The sequence below is a fragment of the Hippopotamus amphibius genome, chromosome 1 (assembly GCF_030028045.1).
Source record: "Hippopotamus amphibius kiboko isolate mHipAmp2 chromosome 1, mHipAmp2.hap2, whole genome shotgun sequence".
NCBI lineage: Eukaryota > Metazoa > Chordata > Mammalia > Artiodactyla > Hippopotamidae > Hippopotamus > Hippopotamus amphibius.
This window is the reverse complement of record NC_080186.1, coordinates 35,640,282-35,657,692: the sequence shown is the minus strand read 5'-3', so window position 1 is coordinate 35,657,692 and position 17,411 is coordinate 35,640,282. Positions and strand designations below refer to the sequence as shown.

The following is a 17,411-nucleotide window of genomic DNA, read 5'->3' as shown; positions in this document are numbered from 1 at the left end:
GGAGACTTCAACATGCCTCTGTTAGGAATTGACCACATGTGGAATCTAAAAAAAAAATGATACCAACAAACTTATATACAAAACAGAGACTCACAGACAATAGAAACAAACTTACAGTTACCAAAGAGGAAAGGCGGGAAGGGATAATTTAGGAGTATACACACCACTATACATAAAATAGATTACCAACAAGGACCTACTGTATAGCACAGGGAACTATACTCAATATTCTGTAATAACCTATAAGAGAAAAGAATCTGCAAAAGGATAGATATACATGTATAACTGAATCACTTTGCTGTATACTTAAAACTAATAAAACATTGTAAATTATACTTCAATTTTTTTAAAAAAGTGCTCCTAAAAAATGGTTAAATAGAAAGAAGAGTAACTTGGATGGGTCATGGACCTAAATGTAAGAGCTAAGCCTATAAAATTTTTAGAAGAGGGGCTTCCCTGGTGGCACAATGGTTAAGAATCTGACTGCCAATGCAGGGGGCACAGGTTCAAGCCTTGGTCCAGGAAGATTCCACATGCCGTGGAGCAACTAAGCCCATGCACCACAACTACTGAGCCTGCACTCTAGAACCCGTGAGTCACAACTGTTGAACCCATGTGCCACAACTACTGAAGCCCACGTACCTAGAGCCCATTCTCTGCAACAAGAGAAGCCACCGTAATGAGAAGCCTGTGCACCACAACAAAGAGTAGCCCCTGTTCGCCCCAACTAGAGAAAGCCCATGCATAGTAATGAAGACCCAAGACGGCCAATAAACAAATTAATTAATTAAATAAAAAAATTTTAGAAGAAAACAGGAAAAAACCTTTTGACCCTGGATTAGGGAAAGACTTTTTTTAGATAAAATATCAAAAGCAAAACCCATAAAAGAAAAAAATGATAAAATGGACATGATCAAGATTAAAAACTTCTGCTCTATGAAAGACATTGCTAGGAGAATGAAAAGACAAATTACAGATGGAAGAAAATATCTGCATGCATATTACCTACCTGACAAAGGGCTTCTATCCAGAATATTTGTGAAGAAGACTTCTTACAATTCAATAAGAAGACAAACAACCAATGGAAAAAAGGCAACAGATTTGGACATGTCCCCAAAGATGAAAGAATGGCAAATAAGCACATGAAAATGATACTCAGCATCATTAGTCATTAGTAAAATGCACATTAAAATCATAGTGAGATATCACTCTAAACCTACTAGAACAGCTAAAATTAAAAAGGCTAATGTCAGGGATATAAAACAACTAAAACTCTCATACTTTGCTGGCAGGAAAGCAAAACAGTATAGTCACTTTGGAAAACAGTTTGGCAAATTCTTATGAAGTGAAGCATATATCCTCTACACAAATGTTTATATTGGCTTTATTTATAATAGCTAAAACCTGAAATTAACCCAAATGTCTTTCGACTGTTGAATAGATAAACAACATACTATGTTATGACCATACGATGAGCTACTATTCAGCAATAAAAAGGAACAAGCAACTGCTACACACATATGTGAATCCCAAATGCATTATACCAAACAAAAGAGGCAGACTCAAAAGGCGATTACATGGTCCATTTATGTGACATTGGAGAAATACTACAGGGACAGTAGTTGTCAGGGCCTGGGGGTCCAGGGAAAGGTTAACTGCAAAGAAGCATGAAGGAACTTTTGGGGGTGATGATGGACATGTTCTACTGATTGCTAAGATGCTTGCACAAAGGTATTATCAAAAACTACACTAAGTAGATTTTACTGTATGTAAATGAAACCTCAACAAATCTTCAATAAAATTCTGATACCTCCAAGCAATTATATATTATGCAATCATTTAAAATGCAAGATGAGGGACTTCCCTGATGACACAGTGGTTAAGAATCCACCTGCCAAAGCAGGGTACAAGGGTTTGATCTCTGGTCCCAAAGACCCCATATGCTGCGGGGCAACTAAGCCCGTGAGCCACAACTATTGAGCCCATGTGCCACAACTACTGAAGCCCATGCACCTAGAACCTTTTCCCTGCAACAAGAGAAGCCACTGCATTGAGCAGCCTGCACACCGCAACGAAGAGTAGCCCCAACTCACCACAACTAGAGAAAGTCTGTGCACAGCAATGAAGACCCAACACAGCCAATAAATAAATAAATAAATTAATTAATTAAAAAATTAGATGAATCTATATATGCTGGTATAATCTCTAAGATATAGTGTTAGGAGTAAAAAGCAAGATACAGAACAATAAATACAGTATATTCCTGTTTATGGTAATATGGGCTGTCTCTGGGGTCTGGAGTGGGAGTATATATCCTTTTACTGTTCGAGTTTTTTTCCCCACATGCTTGTATTACTTTCAATCAGAAAACCCATATACAGGTCAAGGAAAACTCACAGGTGTTTGGCTCAGGGGCCCGAGCCATGTAGGTCTGAGAAACCCACGGAAGAATACAGAACACAGTGCCGGACACTTAAGAAGTGCTCAGTAAATAGCTGGAGGAAGAAAACACTGGAATCAAGTCAGAAGGCAGACCCTGGACAAAGAGATCTCTATCTGAACACCAGATATTCAGCCAGCAGAGCCCCCGTTTTATACAAGGAGCTAAGTTTGGATTGCTTACATTAGGAGAGAAAAGGAGCATAAAATCCAGATATCCTGGATTTGTTTTTGGGCAAGCTGCTTGTCAGCATTCCTTCGCAAGCACATTGTGAGCCCTAACCTCAGCCTTCTAAGGGATGGGGTACATACCCTTCCCCCACAAACACAGCCCACCCCAAGAGGCCACCCCTAGGGCTCCTCTGGTGGTCTGAGTGCTACATCCTGACTCCCAGAGGTCCAAGCAGCCCCTCCCATATCCTCTCCAAGTCAGACAGCCCTATAACTCTCTGAAGGGATGAAACGACCCCAACGGTCATTTGGGACTGCAGACGAGACGGTCTCAGCATGTCAGGCCCTTTTCCACACCACGGCTTCAGGAGAGAAAAGCCGAGAGGAAAAGGCAGGTGAGCAGGCAGGGCCTCTCAGTGGGGTCTGGGAAAAGGGCCTCCTAGGGTTTGGCCCAGCATCTTTCGGCAGCCTGTTATCAAGGAGATCAGGAACTCCAGAAGGCCAAACGGACAAGGAGCGAAGGTACCAAAACAGCCAGCCTCAGAAATGCCTCTTTATTTCCTACTTTATTTCGACATGCCTCCCTGAAGCCGCGTAGTTGGTCCCAGCTTCCGAAAAAAGACTACGCGCTTCTGTGCTGTGGAGCACGGTCTGCCTGCCTCTGGATACCTGGCCTCCAAGGGGAACCACGTAGGTCGTACCTCCTCTCTCTCCCCCGCAGAAACGCGCCGTGCCGGCAGATACAAGCTCCGAGCGGAGGACAGGGGTGAGGTGTAGCAAGGGCCTAGAGTGGGACCGGGGTAGGAACCAACCAAAAGCAAAGTCCTTTCCAGGCACCCACAGACTCAAGGACACAGGAGGGAAGGTACCACAGAATCTCATTTTCTCAAGGGCACACCACTTGCCACAAGTGGCAGGGCGTCTGAGTCCCGGGCCATGGACCAGGCGACCCAGGTGATGGGAAGAACTCGGAGCACTTACCGGGGGAAGATGGCCGTCATCAAGGCTGACGCGTAGCCAGGCTTGCAGGCTCCCTCTGAAAAGTTTGCGTACTTGGTGGCTAACTCAGCAGGCCTATGGGAAGAGGAGGAAAGTCACAGCTTGCCAGGCACTGGGCAGTGGTTACTAGTTCATCAAGACCTGCAGGTGTTTCAACCTTGAATAGAGCTTCATTCCCTACAATCCGCCCTTCACCCCTTTTCCACACCAAGCCTCCGGAGGTGGAGGGAGGGGGGAGGAGCCAAGAAACCCTAAAGGAATAGGTACATAAATAAGCAAGGCCCTCCAATGGAATTTGGTAAAAAGAAATCACTGGGTTTCACATAGATTCTATTTTTTTTTTTTAAGTTATTTTTTTATTTTTTTATTGGTTGTGTTGGGTCTTCGTTGCTGCACACGGGTTTTCCCTAGTTGTGGCGAGCGGGGGCTACTCTTTGTTGTGGTACATAGGGTTCTCATGGCAGTGGCTTCTCTTGCTGCGGAGCACAGGCTCTAGGCACATGGGCTTCAGTAGTTGCGCCACATGGGCTCAGCAGTTGTGGCTCACGGGCTCCAGAGCGCAGGCTGAATAGTTGTGGCGCGTGGGCTTAATTGCTCCGAGGCGTGTGGTATCTTCCTGGGGCACGGATCGAATCCGTGTCCTTTGCATTGGCAGGCGGATTCTTAACACTGTGCCACCTAGGAAGTCCCACATAGATTCTTTGCAGTAACTCTGATTCCAAGGAAATCAGGAACTCCATCCAGGCTCCCAGACTGGGAGAGTGGAGCCTGGAGACTTAAGGAGAGAGCTGCCAGACTTTGATAAAGTCACAGACACTGCCCTTTCAACCTTCCTGAATGTGCCTACCTGTCCAGCCTCATCTGCCCCTATTCTCTCCACACACACTATGATCCAGCCAGTGGGAACCCTGAATGTAGATCAACTATATGTTGGGGTGTTTAGTTGAGGATGCCCTCCTGCTCTCCCATTCTCTCTGCCTGGAATGTTCTTCCTTGTCCTTCTCCAACCTGCCTATGCCTCCTGGTCCTCCACAACTCAGCTCAGATGTCAGTTTCACTGGGCGTAATTCCCTGACCGCCAGGTTGGGCCAAGTGTCTCCTCTGTGCTCATTGTCTCCCCGTTGCCACTCACATCATATGCTTGCTCCCATCAGTACTCACCATTCTGAGCTGCAGTTGTTGGTAGTATGTCTCCCTTACTGTACTGTAAATTCCCAAGGTCAGGGTCTGATTTAACCCTTTACCCCCAGTTCCTTGCACAGAGATGGACACATAGAAGAGCCCTGTGATTTTCTGAAGGAACAAAATGGCCCTGACAATCTCACTGCATTTGGACTGGAAATAAGACAATCTCAGGACCCCACAGGTCAGAGAGCGCTGACTATTTTTCAGAAGGCTTGTGAGTTTTAGTCCTGGCTTTGCTGCTGTGAGACTGTAGTTGTCACCTCATATCTCTGGGCTTCAGGGTCCATATGTGTTCAGTGTGCAGCTGGAGTCACTGCCCTGCCACCAAAAGCCCTGCCCAGTGCAGTCTAGGGAAAACCACAGAGGAAGAACCAGACACATTCAGTGATGGCTGGGGCACCTGAGGAAGCCCTGGCTTGTTGCCGGTTGCCAGTCCCAACCTCCCCCGCCTCCACCCTTGGGCCAGCTGCCAGCCCTCTGATGCCCAGCTGTTCTGCTGTGCTGGGGCCCTGTGACATGTCTTCCCTCAGGGCTGCCTTCTGCAGGGGGTGGGGTCGGGTGGGTACAGGGTGGGGAGGTTGGTGCCTATACAAGGCAGCCAGAAACCAGGATGCCACTGCCTATCGTGTGTCATGCGTGATTCACTCAGTGCCCTGTGGGCCTAGCCCAGGGCCTTATACCGAGTTACTGCTCATTGAATTTAGACAAACTCATCTGCATCCATGTGCAATTTCTTCTAAAAATCAACATTTTTTTAGCCTTCCTTACCAATGAAATTTAAAGCCTGAAATACAAATGTAATGCTGAGTGACAAGCCGGAGTTGAGCCTTTATTTGGTAGGCAAAAGAAAGCCAGGGGTTTAAAAAGAGAATTTACATAACAATATTTTCTTATGTAAACAAGTGTATTTCAGAAATGAAACATAAACTTCACTGCAATTACTGAACCTACTGGAAGCTTTTGGACTAGGCACAGTGATGAAAACATTATAGATTTCTTCCATCGCTCCTCTCAATAGCCACATGAGAAGGTGCTATTAATTATTAATTTACAAGCTCAGAAAGATGAAGAGACTTACTCAAGATCATACAGCTAGTAAGTGATGGGTACTATCTGAAACTATTTCTCCCTGACATGAGTGCAGGAGCTCTTAGTATGGCACTGCCCCGGTGTGGCTCACAGGCAGTGCCATTGCAGACGGAAGCACAGAGTCCGGGGACGGCACGAGTGGTCAGCGCAGCTGGAGATGGGGTAGAGGAGCTCTCTGGGAGTGTGTAACAAGCAGTGAGGCGTTATGAGTCCCTCACATCCTTGTCTCCAACCCCCCACCATCCGCTGGCCTGCCCTGTACTGTGGATTCTTATGGCCTTTTTGAATTCCAGAAAGTTTCACAAAGAAAAGGAAAGATGGATGGTGGTCGCCCCTTTAACATTGTGCATTGCAGAAACACATGTAGAAATGCATGTGCAACAGTAGATAAACCTTCGGCAACATCTTTCCTCTCTCTCGTGAACACCATCAACTTCTGGCAAAGTGCTTTAAGAATCAGGGCTATAGATGTGCAGCAACATGGATGGACCTGGAGGGCATTATGCTAAGTGAAATAAGTCAGATAAAGACAAATACTGTACGATATCATGTATATGTGGAATCTAAAAAATACAACAAACTGGTGACTATAACACAAAAGAAGCAGACTCACAGATGTAAAGAACAAACCAGTGGCTGCCAGCAGGAACGGTGGGCAGGTGCAAAATAGGGGTGGGAGATTGGGAAGCACAAACTATGGGGTGTAAGACAGGCTCAAGGATGTACTGCACAACACGGGGGGTATAGTCAATATTTTGTAATAACTATAAATGGAAGGTAACCTTTAAAAATTGTATAAAAAAATTTTTTAATTAAAAAAACAAACAAAAAAAGAATCAGGCTGTGGGATAGTCCAGGATCTATGGACTCAGGTAATCCATAATAGAGAAGAAAGAGCACAGGCAAGCTGGGGCCCAGGGAGCCAGAGCCCTCCAGGAAAGCCTCTTCCCATGGCAGTGCAGGGTGGTCAGACATGAAGGATGCAGCAGCTCTAAACCAATCCCCCCTTTTAGAAAGCAAGAGTAACTTCTAAAACACACGGCCCTGGGCATAGTGGGCCATATCGAGTTATTACCAAATTAAAATGCCTTAGAAATGGCCTCCTGACTATCCCAGCAAGAGAAGAATAGGGGGAGTGTTGGGGATTCTGAGTCATACAGCAAGCTGGGACCTCTGGGGCAGTTAGCGGTCAAAACCACCAAGATTAACAGTCTCCAGCGCCCTCGGGCCAGAATAGTTAGTTTCTCTAAGGCACTCACACTCCAAATGCCAGGAGGCCCCCAAGATGTCTGATCAAATCATTCAGCCCTTGTTCTTCTCATACTCTGCAGCTGGCCTTTCATTTTGGGAGATTTAGCATTTCAACCAGTAAGAGCACCCATTGTCCTGCAAACGTGACTACCAAGTGCCTGGGGTGAAGAGTGTAAACCACTGCACTCTCAAGAGGAAACCCAGATGGTGAAGCTGGCACCTAAAAGAAGGAACCAAACTTCCACGCCTCTGCTTCACTCAGAAGTACCGAGTTTAAGGAATCAGGTCAAACAACGGGTTGTAAATGAGAAGAACACAGGACCTGGAATTAGAAACTTTCATAAAGGACACTGCAAGCTGTGTGACCTTGGGCAAGTAAAGGACAATCTGATCCTCGGCTTCCTCATCTGCAAATGGGAACCATTCAGTTCCCAAGAAATCTTGGAGGATGTGGTGAGAAAGGACATTTGGAGAACCCGGCTGTCCTCTAGGGCACCACAAAAATACTTCATGAAAGGTGAGGTGGCAGAGGCTTCAAATACTCGGCTCAAGTTTGGATTCTGTCCTGGGGAGAGTCACTAAATGAGTTCCAGTGGGACAGTGCCCTGATCATCGTGTGCATTTTAAAGATCAACATTTGGGAAGCGAGGAGTAGCACAGCAAAAGGCTCAAAGAAGCAGTCCCTGAGATAGAAAAATAATCAGGAGAGAGTGTGATATCTCAGTTGCCAAAAGAAAAGAAGTGGCTCAAGAAGGACGCAGGGGGACTTCCCTGGTGGTGCAGTGGTTAAGAAATCACCTGCCAATGCAGGGGTCACAGGTTCAATCCCTTGTCCGGGAAGATCCCACATGCTGCAGACCAACTAAACCCATGTACCACAACTACTGAGCCCATGTGCTGCAACTACTGAAGCCCCTGAGCCTAGAGCCTGCACTCCTTAATAAAAGAAGCCACTGCAGACTTGGGCTTCTACACAGTTTTGCCTCACTTACAGTGATCTATGATAAACTTGGTGGCACTGTCTCATGTCTCTTCCATCACTTTAAGAGAAGAGGGACTGCTTGATCTGTGTCATCTGGAATTTCGGGTCCTGCCTTTCAGCTCTTGCTACTGGGCACTGCAATACCTTCTCAACAAATCAGCCGTTCTGCTCTTTGATCAGTGATTCTAGAGCTGACATCACTCCAGGGCCTTGTAATTTACTTCATTTTGGCTGGGAGGATGCTCTCTAGTAAGCTCTTGCAAATGCTTTAGCCTGAGCTGTATAGACAATTCTCACAGAGACTCTCTACCAGGAATCTCTTGCAACTGCTCCAATTCAATTTTGTTTCTACATTTCATTAAACACACCCACACACCCTCTTTCTGGGTGGTAGTGTAAAGAACAGAGGAACTAACATTATTGACCATAAACCATGTGCCAGACAGTTGACATAATTATCTAATATAGCTTTACAATAATCCTTTAAGGAATACAGCCCTTAGACCCAGGCATGTGGGGCTAAAAGAGTCCAAGAGAAGCATGGTTGGAAGATGTGCTATTCTATGTTTACATTATAAATTTTCAAATGATAAATTTTGGTATGGATTGCACTGAATCTGTACATTGTTTTAGGTACTATAAACATTTTAACAATGTTAATTCTTCCAATCCATGAGTACAAAATATCGTTCCATTTATTTGTGTCTTCAATTACTTTCATCAGTGTCTTATAGTTTTCAGCGTAAAAGTCTTCTGCCTCCTCAGATAAATTTATTCCAAGGTATTTTATTCTTTTTAATGCAATTGTAAATGGGACTGTTTTCTTAATTTCTCTTTCTGATAGTTCATTATTAGGATATAGAAACACAACTGATTTTAGTACAGTATGTTGATTTCATATCCTGCAACTTTACTGAATTGTTAAAAATAGTTCTAACAGGTTCTTTTTTTTTTTTTTTTTGGTGGACTCTTTAGGATTTTCTATGTATGATACAGTTTTAGTTTTTCCTTTCCAATATGGATGCATTTCATTTCTTTTTCTTGCCTAATTGCTTTGGCTAGGACTTCTCATACTATGATGAATAAAAGTGGTGAGAGTGGGCATCTTTGTCTTGTTCCTGATCTTACAGGAAAGACAGCTTTTTTCTTTTTTTTTTAACCACTGTGTATGATGTTATCTGTGGGCTTGCATATGGCCTATATTATGTTGAGGTACATTTCCTTATACCCACTTTGATGAGAATTTTTATTATGACTGGACGTTGAATTTTGTCAAATGCCTCGTATCTACTGAGAAGATCATCTGATGTTTTCTTTCATTTTACTGAGTGGTGTATCACACTGACTGATTTATGGATGTTGTACCATCCTTGCATCCCAGGAATAAATCCCACTTGATCACAGTGTATGTTGAATTTTAATGTATTGTTAAATTCTGTTTGCTAAAATTTTGTTGAGGATTTATATATATATGTTCATCAAAAATACTGGCCTATAACTTTCTTTTCTTATAGTGTCTTCATATGGTTTTGGTATCAGGATAACGCTAGTCTCATAAAATGAGTTTGGAAGTGTTCCCTCCTCTTCTATGTTTTGGAAAAGTTTGAAAAGGATTGGTATTAATTCTTCTTTAAATGTTTCGTAGAATTCACCAGTGAAGCCACCTGGTCCTGGACTTCTGTTTGTTGGGAGGTTTCTGGCTACTGATTCGATCTCCTTACTAGCAATTGGTCTGTCTGGATTTTCTATTTCTTCATGATTTAGTCTTGGTAGTTTCAAGTGGTAAATTTAACATAACCGCAAAACTAATTACAATTCACATTTCCCCTCCATACTCTGGGTAAGACTGGCATTTGTGATCATTGTCAGCAAAGCACAGTCACCACCTTTCAGACTCACTGGAAGCCAGTATTTGTGGGCAGCATGAAGGATAAGGATAGTGTGGCATCAAGAGTAATGATGTAACCAGCATGAAATAAAGAATGAAGAGACAAGAAGATCTATACTGTTTCTATAAAACAGGTTTCAGAAAGCCATGGTACTGTAAATAAGAACAGTACTGCTACCTTTTTCTCATGGTTGGAGATGTGAAATTAGCCAGGAATGATGCACCTGACAATAAAAAGGCATGAATAGGTGGTTCCTGAACCTGAACAGAAAGAGAGCGTATCTGGATACTCTGAAGAAACTTCATGTGCACTGACTGGATAATAAACACATACATAAGTATCTCTTCTTTCCCTATTGTTCTAAATCCTCACCAACAAATCATTACAGCTCACATGGACCCATCAACTTATTTACACAGCAGAGACCTTACAAAAATATTTAGCTGGGGTTCTGCACACCCTTGGAGCAGCCCTACTCTAGGCTAAGTATTATTATCATTTTGGTAAGAGAAACTGACTCTAAAACTCATCCTTCCAAAGTTTTACTTTCCTTGGTAGAAAAAACAGTGGGCTTAGAGGTAAAAGACTGGAGTTTAAGTAACCAGCTCTTCCACTTACTAGCTGTGTAACCTCAGGCATGAGATAATTGGCTCCCTTAACTCTTAAAATCGCTGTAATAAAAATATAGGACTGTTGGAAAGATCAAACGATTTCCTGCAACAATGTAGGTCAGAACATACTCTGAAAAGTTAATGTTTGACTTTCGCTTTTATTACTTCTAGATTACCTGAATTATCATCATCATTTCACTAATTTAATGAGGAAAAAAACTGTTTATTTTTCTTACTTGGATTAGTCTCTCCAACTCACTTGACTGTCTCCAAACGCCTGTCCTATAGGCAGGGAGATCAGGAGACTCCTGGGAACAGAGAAGGAGGGCCACTGAAATGAAGCCAACATCTCATACACAGGGACTTGTCTTCAACTGGCATGCCAATGCATATCTGTACTCAGTCGAAAGGCTAAATCTCATAAGATCTGTAGCCTAGTATTTACTCATTTCTTTACTGTCTCCATAGTTTTTCCTTTTCCACAATGTCATACAACTGAAACTATATAGTATGTAGACTTTTCAGATTGGCTTCCTCTATTTAGCAATATGCATTTAAGGTTCCTCCATGCCTCTTCATGGCTTGAGAGTGCATTTCTTTTTAGCAATGAATAATACTCCATTGTCTGGATGTACTACAGCTGTGTGTATCCATTCACCTAATGAAGGACATTTCGGTTGCTTCCAGTTGTTGGTGATTATGAATTTTTTAAAGGTAATTAAACTAAAAGGCCTTTATTACTGTATAAACCAGAGTAATGTGCAACATTTGTGCCATATTGCAATATTTGTGTGCAGTTTTTGTATAGAAATAAGTGTTCTACTCAGTTGGGTAACTACCTACAAGAGTAACTGCTGAGTCATGTGGTCAGACTACGTTTAGCTTTATAATACGTTGCCAAAATGGCTCAACCATTCTGCATTCCCACCAGTCATTCACGAGCCTTCCTGTTGCTCCACATCCTCGCCAGCATTTGGTGTGTCAGTATTTTGGATTTTAGCCATTCTAATAGGCGTGTGGTGATATTTTATTCTTGTTTTAATTTGCATTTCCCTAATGACACATGATATGTGGGCATCTTCTCATATGCTTATTTGCCATCTGCATATATCTTGTCAGATGAGGTGTCTGTTAAGTTCTTCCACCCATCTTTTTTTTAAAGCTCTTTATTGGAATATATTTTCTTTACACTCTTGTACCAGTTTTTGAGGTACACCAAGGTGAATCTGCTGTATTTATACATATATCCCCATATCCCCTCCCTCCCGCGACTCCCTCCCACCCTCCCTGTCCTGGGCCTCTAAGGCATCACCCATCATTGAGGTGATCTCCCTTTGTTATACAGCAACTTCCCACTAGCTATCTATTTTACAGTTGGCAGTGTAAATATGTCTATGCTACTCTCTCACCGTCCCAGCTTCCCCTTCACCCCCCACCCCAGCCCCGTGTCCTCAAGTCCATTCTCTACTTCTGCATCTCCACTCTTGCCCTGTCACTGGGTTCATTAGTACCATTTCTTCAGATTCCATGTATATGCATTAGCATACAGTATTTGTTTTTCTCTTTCTGGCTTACTTCACTGTGTATGACAGTCTCCAGGTCTATCTACCTCATTACATATAGTTCAATTTCATTCCTTTTTATGGCTGAGTAATATTCCATTGTATATATGTGCCACAATTTTTTTTTAATTAAAAAAAATTTTTTATTGAAGCATAGTTGATTTATTTATAAATTTATTTATTTATTTATTTTATTGGCTGTGTTGGGTCTTTTTTTGCTGTGCGTGGGCTTTCTTTAGTTGCAGTGAGTGGGGGCTACTCTTTGTTGTGGTTTGTGGGTTCCTCATTGCTGTGGCTTCTCTTGTTGCGGAGCATGGGCTCTAGGCGTGTGGGCTTCAGTAGTTGCAGCACATGGGCTCAGTAGTTGTGGCTCACAGGCTCTAAAGCACAGCCTCAATAGTTGTGGCGCACGGGCTTAGTTGCTCCGCAGCATGTGGGATCTTCCTGGAGCAGGGATCGAACCCGTGTCCCCTGCATTGGCAGGCGGATTCTTAACCACTGCACCATCTAGGAAGCCCTGTGCCACATATTCTTTATCCATTCATCTGTTGACGGGCATTTAGGTTGCTTCCATGTCCTGGCTATTGTAAATAGTGCTGCAATGAACATTATGCTACATGTTTCTTTTTGGATTATGGTTTTCTCTGGGTATATGCCCAGGAGTGGGATTACTGGGTCATATGGTAGTTCCATTTTTAGTTTTTTAAGGAAGCTCCAAACTGTTTTCCATAGTGGCTATACCAGCTTACAGTCCCACCAACAGTGCAGGAGAGTTCCCTTTTCTCCATGCCCTCTCCAACATTTATTGTTTCTAGATGTTTTGATGATGGCCATTCTGACTGGTGTGAGGTGATACCTCATTGTGGCTTTGACTTGCATTTCTCTAATGATTAGTGATATTGAGCATCTTTTCATGTGTTTGTTAGCCATCTGTATGTCTTCTTTGGAGAAATGTCTATTTAGGTCTTCCACCCATTTGTGGATTGGGTTATTTGCTTTTTTGGTATTAAGCTGCATGAGCTGCTTGTATATTTTGGAGATTAATCCTTGTCCATTGCTTTGTTGGCAAGTATTTTCTCCCATTCTGAGGGTTGCCTTCTTGTCTTATGGTTTCTTTCACGGTGCAAAAGCTTTTAAGTTTCATGAGGTCCCATTTGTTTATTCTTGATTTTATTTCCATTATTCTAGGAGGTGGGTCCAAAAGGATCTTGCTTTGATGGATGTCATAGAGTGTTCTGCCTATGTTTTCCTCCAGGAGTTTTAGTGTCTGGCCTGACATTTACGTCTTTAATCCATTTTGAGTTTATTTTTGTGTATGGTGTTAGGAAGTGTTCTAATTTCATTCTTTTACATGTTGCTGTCCAGTGTTACCAGCACCACTTATTGAAGAGGCTGTCTTTTTTCCATTGTATATTCTTGCCTCCTTTGTCAAAGATAAGCTGCCCATATGTGCTTGGGTTTATCTCTGAGTTCTCTATTCTGTTCCATTGATCTACCTTTCCATTTTTGTGCCACTACCATACTGTCTTGATCACTGTGGCCTTATAGTATAGTTTGAAGTTAGGAAGCCGAATTCCACCAACTCCATCTTTCCTTCTCAAGATTGCTTTGGCTATTCGGGGTCTTTTGCGTTTCCATACAAATCGTAGGATTTCTTGTTCTAGTTCTGTGAAAAATGCCGTTGGTAATTTGATAGGGACTGCATTGAATCTGTAAACTGCTTTGGGTAAGATAGTCATTTTCACAATATTGATTCTTTCAATCCAAGAATATGGTATGTCCCTCCATCTGTTTGTATCGTCTTTGATTTTTTTCATCATTGTCTTATAGTTTTCTGCATACAGGTCTTTTGCCTTCTTAGGCAGGTTTATTCCTAGGTATTTTATTCTTTTTGTTGCAGTGGTAAATGGAAGAGTTTCCTTAATTTCTCTTTCTGCTCTTTCATTGTTAGTGTATAGGAATGCAAGAGATTTCTGTGCATTAATTTTGTATCCTGCTACTTTAGTAAATTCATCGATTAGTGCTAGCAGTTTTCTGGTAGAGTCTTTAGGGTTTTCTATGTAATATCACGTCATCTGCAAAGAGTGACAATTTTACTTCTTCTTTTCCAATTTGGATTCCTTTTATTTCATTTTCTTCTCTGATTGTTGTGGCTAACACTTCCAAAACTATGTTGAATAATAATGGCTTCCACCCATTTTTAATTGCGTTGGTTGTTTTTCTTATTGTTGAGTTTTAAGAGTTCTCTGTATATTTTGAAGGAAAGTCTTTTAAAAATCAAATGTGTTTTGTAAGTTTTTTTTCCAGTTTGTGGCTTGTTTTTTCATTATTTTATCAGTGTCTTTCACAGAACAAAAGTTTTTAATTTTAGTAAGTCAAGTTACTGATTTTTTTCTTTCATGAATTGTGTTTTTGGTTTTGTATCTAAAAACTCATTGCCAAATCCAAGGTCACATAGATTTTCTCCTGTTACCTTCTAGAAGCTTTGTGTTTTACATTTAGGTCTATGAGATTCCATTTGGAGTTAATTTTTATGAAGTGTAGGTGAAAGATTCAGTTTCTACATATGGATATCTAATTGCTCTAGCATCACTTGTTGAAAAGATTATCCTTTCTTTCCCCCACTGAATTGCCTTTGCTGCTTTGTCAAAGATCAATTGACTCTATTTGTGTATTTCTATTTCTGGACCCACTATTCTCTTCCATTGGTCTGTTTGTCTATTCTTTTGCCAATACCATGCTGTACTAATTACCGTAGCTTTATCTTAGGTCTAGTGCCATGTAGTAGCGGTCCTTCAACTCTGTTCTTCTTTATCAGTGTTATGTGGGCTATTCTCAGTTGTTTGCCTTTCCATATAAACTTTAAAATAAGTTTTTGATATCCACAAAATAATTTGCTGGGATTTTAACTGAGATTATGTTGAATCTATAGATCAAGTTAGGAGGGAATGACATTTAAACAATATTGAATCTTTCTATCCATGAACACGGAATAGCTCTCCATTTATCTAGATTTCTCTAAGAATTTTGTAATTATATACATATATAAATTTATATTTTACATATATAAATTGGGTTGGCCAAAAAGTTCATTTCCATAACATCTTAGGGAAAAAAACCTGAACGAACTTTTTGGCCAATCCAATAGATTTGGATTTATACCTAAGTATTTCTTTTTGTGTGTGATAATGTAAATGATATTATGTTTTTAATTTCAAATTCCAATTGTTCATTGCTGGTATATAGGAAAGCAACTGACTTTTGTTTTTTGTTTAAAGGCTAACATATTTTATTTATTTATTTATTTATTGGCTGAGTTGGGTCTTTGTTGCTGTGCACAGGCTTTCTCTAGGTGCAGAGAGTGAGGGCTACTCTTCTTTGCAGTGTGCAGGCTTCTCTTTGCGGTGGCTTCTCTTGTTGTAAAGCATTGGCTCTAGGCACACAGGCTTCAGTAGTTATGGCATGGGGACTGCCACAGGCTTCAGTAGTTATGGCATGGGGACTGAATAGTTGTGCTCACAGGCTCTAGAGCACAGGCTCAGTAGTTGTGGCACACAAGCTTAGTTGCTCTCTGGCATGTGGGAACTTCCTGGACGAGGGCTCAAACCCATGTTCCCTGCATTGGCGCCAACAGGGAAGCCCCTGATTTTTGTATATTAACCTTGCATCCTGCAACCTTGCTATAACTGCTAGTTAATTCCAGGAGCTTTTTGCCAGTTCTCTGGGGTTTTCTACATAGCCAATCATGTCATCTGTGAACAAAGACAGCTTTATTTATTCCTTCCTAATATCTTTGTCTTTTATTTCCTTTCCTGTTCTATTGAATTCGCTAGACCTTTCAGTATAATGCTGAATAGGAGTAATAAAAAGGGACATTTTTGCCTTTTCCCAAACTTATGGGCAAAGCATCTAGTTTCTCATCATCAAACATGATGTTAGGTGTAGAGTTTTCGTAGATGTTCTTTATCTAATTGAGCAAGTTTCTTTCCATTCCTATTTTGCTGAGAGTTTTTCCTAAAATCATGAGAGGATGTTGGATTGTATCAAGTGCTTTTCTGCATCTTATAGATATAATCATATGATTTTTCTTCTTTAGCCTGTTGATGTGATGCAATACAGTAACTGATTTTCTAATGTTGAACCAACTTTGTATATCTGGAATAAATCCCACTTCACTTAGGTGTGTGGTTCTTTTTTGTACGTCATTGGATTCAATATGCTAATATTTTGTTGAAAATGTTTGCATTATGTTCATGAGAGATATTTGTCTATGGTTTTCTTATAATGTCTTTATCTGGTTTTGGTTTTAGGGTAATGGTGGCTTCACAGGACAAGCTAGGAAGTGTTCCCTCTGCTTCTATTTTCTGGAAGAGATTGTAGAGAATTGGTATCATCTTTTCCTTAAATGTTTGATAGACGTCACCAGTGAAACCATCTGAGCCTGGTGTTTTCTGGAAGGTTATTAATTATATACTCAATTTCCTTGGTAGATATAGGCCCCTTCAGATGATCTATTTCTTCTTGTATGAGTTTTGGTATTTTGCATCTTCCAAGGAATTGGTCTGTTGCATCTAAGTTATTAAATTTGTGGGCATAGAGTTGTTCACAATATTCCTTTATTACCCTTTTAATATCCATGGGATCAGTAGTGATGATCCCTCTTTCATTGATGATGTTAGTAATCTGTGTCTTCTCTTTTTTCTTGGCTTAGCCTGGCTGGAGGTTTATTGATTTTATTAATATTGTCAAACAATCAGCTTTTGGTTTTATTGATTTTCTCTACTGATCTTTTGTTTCTATGATGGCCTCCTAAGTCTTATTTCCCTTTCTACTTCTGCTCCTCTCCAGCCCATCTACCTTCCCACAGCCAAAATCACCTTCCTACAGGTCAAAACTATTTATGTTTTTCAATTGCTTAAAATACTTCAATGGCACATTTTGCCTTCAAGATGAAGCCCAAACTTCTTACTGTTATCTCTAAAGACCTGCATGGGGACTTCCTAGGTGGCGCAGTGGTTAAGAATCCATCTGCCAATGCAGGGGACACAGGTTCAATCTCTGCTCCAGGAAGATACCACATGCCAATAGAATTTACATGCCTCGGAGCAACTAAGCCCATGTGCCTGTGCTCTAGAGCCCATGAGCCACAACTATTGAGCCCGTGTGCTGCAACTACTGAAACCACACACCTAGAGCCCATGCTCCATAACAAGAGAAGCCACCACAATGAGAA

General features: G+C 41.5%; 1 protein-coding gene across 6 annotated transcripts in view; it reads right to left on the bottom strand.

Annotated features, from left to right (window-relative positions):
* The window catches only part of ST3GAL3 (ST3 beta-galactoside alpha-2,3-sialyltransferase 3), a 220,692-nt gene that overhangs the window by 70,616 nt on the left and 132,665 nt on the right, over positions 1–17,411 (bottom strand). For all 6 annotated transcript variants that reach the window (XM_057708223.1, XM_057708231.1, XM_057708239.1 and 3 more), the window contains one exon: positions 3,592–3,684. In XM_057708223.1, coding sequence (XP_057564206.1) covers positions 3,592–3,611 — 20 coding nt within the window. In that variant the 5' untranslated portion in view covers positions 3,612–3,684. The remainder of the gene's footprint in view (positions 1–3,591; positions 3,685–17,411) is intronic.